The sequence below is a fragment of the Nicotiana attenuata genome, unplaced genomic scaffold (assembly GCF_001879085.1).
Source record: "Nicotiana attenuata strain UT unplaced genomic scaffold, NIATTr2, whole genome shotgun sequence".
Taxonomy (NCBI): domain Eukaryota; kingdom Viridiplantae; phylum Streptophyta; class Magnoliopsida; order Solanales; family Solanaceae; genus Nicotiana; species Nicotiana attenuata.
In genome coordinates, this window is record NW_017675870.1 from 7,159 (window position 1) to 14,838 (window position 7,680).

Sequence of the window (7,680 nt, forward strand, 5' to 3'; positions counted from 1 at the left end):
AGCGTTGTTTTGAGTGTTTCGAGGGTTCGAGTAGGTCTGCCTCGTGATTTCAAACTTGTCGGTATGTTCGGGCGGGGCACGGGAGCCCCGAGCGTCAAACGAGCGAGGCTCGAGTGAAGTTAGAATTTGGAAAATGACTGAAGCTTGCTGCTTCTGTCATAACCGCATCTGCGGTTCTTGGACCGCAGAAGCGGGACCACAGATGCGGTCATTAGATCGCAGAAGCGGAGAAGGGGCAGGCCAGGGGAAACCGCAAAAGCGGCCCAGGGACTGCAGAAGCGGTTCCGCCTATGCGGCCCGTAAACCGCAGAAGCGGTCGAGCCCTAAATCCCAAAAGCCGCAGAAGCGGAAATACTTCCGGAAATGCGAAAATAACTGGGGGCAGAAGGGTTCATTTAATACGAACTCAAACTTATTTCTCTCATTTTTCACTCTACACTTAGGCGATTTGGGTTCTTCCAAGAGAGGGTTTCCACATAACTTGGTAAGGTAAGTAATTTCCCTTCATCCTTAGCTTAAATACATGTATATTAGGTAGATTAAACACCAAAAATTTAGTAAAAATCAAGAATTTGAGCTAGACCTAGGGTTTTAATAAAACTAAGAATTTATCATAAAATTTACCATGTAATGAACTAGAAATCATATATTTGTGATCCTTAGGTGATAGAGAACAACTTCCTTCGAAAAATCTCGGAATCCGGGCACGTGGGCCCGGGGTCGGAATTTAGGAAACTTGTGTTAATGGTTAGAAAATTTCCTAAATAGTTAGAGTTCGACCTTGTAAGCCTTTATTTACTAGTTCTTACTTTGTTTGATTAGTTTGGGATTGTTCGGCTTCGAATTAAGGACTTGGGCTCGTTCTTGGACATTGGAAGTGCACTTTGGAGCGAGGTGAGTCTCCTTTCTAACCTTGTAAGAGGGAATTGTCCCCATAGGATTATAAATGAGTAATTGTTGTTAAATGCGGGGGCTACGTACGTACTAGGTGACGAGAGTCCGTGCGTAGCTACTATAATGATAATTGTTCGGGTAGTTTAGGACCCACGTCATGTCTAATTGGGGAATATTTCTTGTTTTAAATTGCCAATATGATCATTTATGATTTGCTAAAGACTTGAGGAAATGAAAAGTGAACTTATGAGTTTGTTGAGTCTTGGTAGGAATTCCCTTGTATGTAATTGAGCCTTATGTGCTTTCCTGATATTTTCTTGATGATTATGGACCGGGCCGATCGCCTCGGTGAGAATAGATGCATCTATGGTTCGTGTCGCTCGACCCTCGGCAGTGCACAATTTATTTTCTGTTGGAGCGGGCCGTCGACCTCGGCATGATTGTGCATGATTTATATGCTTACATTTAGATATGACATGATCACTTGTTTAATATGAAAAAGGGAAAACTGGTAGTTTAATTATGTCAAGAACATGAATATGACTCTTCTCTTAAACTTGTGTTATTGGAAATTCTTCATGCTGTATATCTCACTTTATTATTATATTATCTTGACCTTAGTAAGTATCAAGTCGACCTCTCGTCTCTACTTCTTTGAGATTAGACGGGATACTTACTGAGTACATGTGGTTTATGTACTCATACTACGCTTCTGTACTTAAATGTACAGGATCTGAGGCAGGTGGATCTGGACATCATCCTGGTGCGCATCAGTGAGCACGCTTGGGGACTTCTACGGTGAGTTGCTTCTCTTTCATGCCGATCCGCAGCCGAAGAAGTCCTTTCTTGTACTTTTTGTTTCTGTCTATTCTGATTCAGACAGTAGGATAGTGTATTATTCTTTTGTGTATATTCTACTAGTCGCCCGTAGCTTGTGACACCCCAGGTTCTGGCACACACAGTAGTAGACATTTATTTTGGGGTTGTATCGCTATTTTAGCACTTTATGATCTTTACTGGTCTTATCTTTAAATTCGAAAATCTAGTATAACTGTCTTTGGCTAAAGTAAAATGAGAACTTAATCACATTCCGCATCGGCTGGCCTGACAACGGTGTTAGGCGCCATCATGACCTATTATAGAAAATGGGTCGTGACAATTGTGGTATTATTTTATTTGTGTAGTACAAACTGGAGAATAAAGCGGATAACTTTTCACATACATATTACCCCACTACAAGTTGTAGTAATAGAAGATATTAAATCTTTCCTTCATTTATAGTCTCAATATAACTAACCGCTTTCGCGAATACTTTAGAAACTCAATGAGTTTCTTTGGGACTTACTACAACATAATGCCTTATTGAAACTCAATTTTGTTCCTCCAAAATAGTAATAATTGGCTCTTCCAGAGCTCTCAATTAATTTTGTACTACCACATATTCATCAACATCCATATGGTGAATATCTCTTTTAAAGAGAAAGTTATACCATTATGGTTATGGTCAAAATTATATGCAAGATATGTTTCTTGCATTAATGTTGTTCTTTAATAATCACATTACCAAAATATTTTGGCGTGTAATAGGTACGTGACCAATGATCATTCATGCCATAATAATGACATTATTTTCTTATATCATCTCAAACCTCCTTCTAGAGGTGAGTGTGTTATATTCACTACCACTAGCACGTTCATATTCTTCCAGGAATGAATATGTATTCATAAATCATATGTTGTCACATTCACATCATGAATGGACCATAATCATCTATATGTGCTTTATAAAATCTCATGTCAAATCGATTACAAATATTACTTTCACAGAGTGAAGGATTATTTTGAGAATCCTTATTATTCTCATTATCACAATGATGTCGATTATATTTTCGTCTATTGTCATGTCTACATCCATTGATACCTTCACGGTAATAGTTTTGTCTTCTTTCGGACTTATCATATATTGCTATCACATTCTCTTAAGGAAATGAGAATGAAGCAAATTCAATGGGACGAGGTTTCACTTCTTGTGCTCACGATCATACATGACTTTGATCATGGAAAGACATAGAAATTTTATCACTTTGGGTGGTTATAATTTCTTTCAAACTCTATTAGAGTTACAATCAAAATTTATCGTCTTTGCTTGTATTTAAAATCAAACTATAGAATGTCAAGAATTTAAAACAGAAAAATAAAGTAAAATACTTACCTTAAATTCAGAATTTAATCATGAAGGAAGTTCATGGAACAATTGACATTCATTATGCTCAATCCCAAAGCTTCTACTCAATTGGTTAGAGTCTCGTGTTGATAACGTGTTATGAAACAATAAAAGAAGAAGAAGAGTATTGCAGAGAAAAGTAGGGAGAGAGAATTCTTATTGATTTGGGATCAATTACAATAGAATAGAACCCCTCTATTTATAGGAAAAAAGTAACTATGCCACAGTAACAAACCCTATAATCTCTCCAAATATACACATTCACCTTAAATATAATTCTATTTATAACATTTAATGACTTTTTAATTATTATTTTTAGCTAATTCCTAAATTGGGGCTGGGACTGCTCAATTTGGTTAGTCCCAAAAAGAATAATATCTTTTTATATTTAGAACAATTTAATCTCAAACGTCTCATTTTACTCTTGGCGAGATGATTTATAGTTATACAAATATCTATAACTTATTTTAAACCATAAATTTTAGAATTTTTTCTTTCATTCTTAGCTAGCGTTTCGACATAGATTTGGTTGAAACTTAAAAAAAAAAGGTATTTTAAATAATTTTTGAATGTTGTAGTTGTGTTTGGACATGCATTTTATTTGTAAAAATATTTTTTCTTCTGCTTCTATCTTGCATGCACCCTCACCATCACTTAATTTTTTATTTTATTTTTTATAATAGTTGCATTTTGCGTGCACCCCCAAGTCACACACTCCTATATATACCACCTCACTAGTCACTTCCTTTCTCCATCTCCAATAACTAACTCTTATGTTCTCTTGCTTTCTGTTTAACTGCACTCACAAAAATTGATCATGACAAGGACAGAAGACGAGGAATTAACGTTGGAACTGATAAGCCAACACCTCCTCGGAGAATCCTTCGTCAACAGCCTTAGCCTTGATCATGACATCTGTTTCTCTACTCTTCCCGACGGTTTCCAGCCCGTAATTTTAACCTCTGATCAGAAACCCAACCATTTTAATTTTGACCTTATTTTTGAGACTAAGCCCAATATCACTCGAAGCCCAACATCGGTTACCACTTCTGTTGTTTCCAACACAAGAATATTTGATGATTCAAGTTTGAACAGAACGGACAAAAAAGTGGACGGCTCGGGTTACGGGTCTTCGGTGGTGGAGAATGGAAAGAAGAAGCATTACAGAGGGGTTAGGAGGCGACCGTGGGGGAAATATGCGGCGGAGATAAGAGACCCGACCCGAAAAGGTTCCCGGGTCTGGCTTGGAACTTACGAGACCGACGTGGACGCTGCGAAAGCTTATGATTGTGCAGCTTTTAAGATGAGGGGAAGAAAAGCCATTTTGAATTTTCCTTTCGATGCCGGAAATTTAAGTACGCCGGCGAACATTGGCCGGAAGAGGAGAAAAGGATAGGCCGTAAGTAAGGGTGTATATAATTAAGCTTAAAGGAGTTTTTTATTAAATAAAACTAAATCAATTATGGTTATTAAATTAATAAAATTTACCCAAACCAAACCAAATATAGTTGTTGTTTTTTTTCATATTTTGTCGGATTTTTCCTTTATTCAGCTTCTTTTTTTTTACTTTGTTTTTTTTTCCTTGTACAAGTGTACGTTATAATTAGGAGGATTCAAATCGAACCGATAAATCACATCAGACAAAATCGATTAGGTTTGGTTTGTTATTGAGTTAAGAGAATCCGAACCAATCCGTTATATTCATATAGAATTTTCTTTAAAATATTATGATACTCTCATGGATGTAATATTTAATAAAATTATAAAGTGCATCTATTTTATTTACTTTAAATAATGGCTGATTCTAACTTGTATTATAACTTTCATAGCAAGTGTTACCGAAAAGCATCTATCTCCTTCTTCTTCCGTATTCTTATATCAAGATCTGTTAAACTCTTCTATCTTTTTCGAATTTGAAATATAGTAGTTTATTGGTAATTTTTAAAATTAAATAGAACATATCATTATTTAGGTCTCATATTGATATTTGTATTTAATTAACTTGGATAAGCTTGAAAGCGTACATCAACGAAAAATTATTTTTAGACTAAGAAAATAAAAATATCATGTGTTACTAAAAAAGTTCTCCTATAAGAATATTTAATAGATCATATGCTTGTTAATTTTTTCTGAACATACACTCACTTATCAAAACATGATGTATAACTCTGCAAAGTAAGATTGAATAATATTCATGTAACAAAAAGAACTCGAAAATCCAAAAAAACCGACAAAATTGAACCAACCAAAACCGATATAGTTGATTTGGTTTAGATTCGATAAAAGTGAATCAACCCGGCTCATGTATAACTCTAATTACAATCCCTTCGAGGACCTCCGATTAAATACAAGTGTACATTATACAATGTTTTCCCAAGAAGGTATTATGTAACTGTAAACATTTTCAGTTATAATTTTTCCATTGGAACAAAGGGCAGTAATGAAAAAAGCATATTACTATGAGATGGCTAAAAAAGATTATTGATTTGTTGTAGCACAAATTTTGAATTTTCAAAAAAGATATGCCACAATTTTCAAGTTTAAATTGACCCAAAAAGTAGAATGACGAAATCTAAAGTGTGATCGTAAAAGTATCTAACTTTCGTGAAAATCTGACATTTATTCTTGAATTTCTTAAAATAGGATCTATATATTTAAAAATGACACAAAAAAGTACTCATAATTCATAATTCTAATAGCTAAAAACATCTTAAACGCCAAGCAAATTAAGCATTTTCTTTGGCTCATGCTGCAACACAAATTACCAACCTTTACGTTTCTTTTAAATCGAAATCTTACCAATGATCCCACCTGTCCAGTATGCCGCCAAGAGCCTGAAGATATTCTTCATATATTTTTTAATTGCGCCACGGTATATGACATATGGCAGTATCTCAACCTTCCACTGTCACCACAAATCACTCTCAATTGAATCAAACAACTCTGCATGCCCACCCCCACTAATACTAATACAATTCCATCTTATATTCTAGTTCCCACTGCTTTTTGGCATATTTGGACCAATCATAATAATAAAATCTTCAATAACGCAACTGCTAATGTTAATCCACTTAATGTATACAACCAGGCAGCCCAATATTATTACCTCACTACCTCAGTGAATCCAAAACACAAGATCATACCTGCACTTCCATANAATGGCAGCCCCCGCCCCAAGGCTTCTATAAGTTAAATATTGACGGGGCTTTTGATCAACATAACCACATGGGGGGTGCTGCTGGAGTTTTTCATAATGCCTCTGGTGCTTGGGTATATGGTTTTACTAAACCATTGAGCCACAAAGATGTTCTTCACGCTGAACTGCTTGCCCTATACCATGGGCTACAACTCGCCCATCATCACAATTTACGATCCTTACAAGTGAAAACGGACTCTCAGGTACTCATTCACATCCTAAATACCACCCCACTAAAATACTCACATATCATTTTTGCATGCAGGTCGATGCTCCAGGATCTCCAGGTGATTCAGCTACAACACACATTTAGGGAAGGCAATACTGTGGTCGATGTACTAGCCAAGCATGGGAAGACAACCAAATATTTCCAATCTACTGATGTTATCCTTTTTGATGCACCACCTTCTTGTGCTTTACCACTTTTAGCTAATGATGTAATAGGAACTGTAACTCTACGTTCAGCTCCAAACCTTGTACTGCACTAGTTATGTTTTAATATAAAAGCCTTCTTAGCAAAAAAAAAAAGTTACATCAGACTCCGAATATCTTGCTAGATAATCTCTCTGTTCGAAACAAATAGAAATGATGAAATTCAAAGTGCGATAGTTAAATTATACTCCCTCCGTTTCATATTAGATGAGGTAGTTTGACTCGGCACAGAGTTTAAGAAAAAAGAAGAAGACTTTTGAAACTTGTGGTCTTAAAGCTTAAGGGGTAAAAAGTTTGTGGGGCCATGACAATTGTGTGGCTATAAAAGCTTCTCATTAAGGGTAAATGGGTAAAATGAAAGAGTTTAAAGTTTAATTATTTCCAAATTTAGAAATGTGTCATTTGTTTTGGCACAGACTAAAAAGGAAAGTATCTCATCTAATATGAAACAGAGGGAGTATAAACAATCATGAAACTTTTAGAATAAAGTTTATATATTTAAAAATTACACAAAAATTACTTCAAATCATAACCTGTATAACTAAAATACTTAAATGTTATTGAAGAACAATAGCCTCAAAATGGTAGTAGTAATAATTATGCAAAATGAGACAGTTAAGTGCTCAGCAATAGTTGTCCTACTAACTGTATGGGTCAAAATCTTGCTGATGAAGTTGGGTGTGGGAAGGTCGTTAAGTGAAAAGGTTGTGTTCCGATTTGGGCGGATAGGCCAAGGTCGGCCAAAGCCCAACAACGAGCAGTCGCTGAGCAAGCCGTAAGGTCGAGGTCGGGTAGCGAAGAATGGGAATAACGGCTAGTGTAGTCTTGGAACTAGTGACAGGAATATTCTCCTAGATATTCCCCTTGTTGTACTTTTTAGGGTTTTTTAGAGAATATCTCATATAAATAGAAAGAGAGGGAGAAGATAAAGGGC

General features: G+C 35.8%; 2 protein-coding genes across 2 annotated transcripts; both read left to right on the forward strand.

Moving 5' to 3' along the window:
- The first annotated feature begins 3,877 nt into the window (after positions 1 to 3,877).
- LOC109220535 (ethylene-responsive transcription factor ERF106-like) lies at positions 3,878 to 4,883 on the forward strand. The gene has a single exon (XM_019384996.1). The coding sequence runs from the start codon at positions 3,936 to 3,938 to the stop codon at positions 4,512 to 4,514; it is 579 nt and encodes a 192-aa protein (XP_019240541.1). The 5' UTR covers positions 3,878 to 3,935; the 3' UTR covers positions 4,515 to 4,883.
- Positions 4,884 to 6,343: 1,460 nt separating this feature from the next.
- On the forward strand, positions 6,344 to 6,802 carry LOC109220534. The gene is made up of 2 exons (XM_019384995.1): positions 6,344 to 6,517; positions 6,593 to 6,802. Exons 1-2 carry the CDS (start codon positions 6,344 to 6,346, stop codon positions 6,800 to 6,802), a joined length of 384 nt encoding a protein of 127 aa, XP_019240540.1.
- Positions 6,803 to 7,680: the final 878 nt, after the last annotated feature.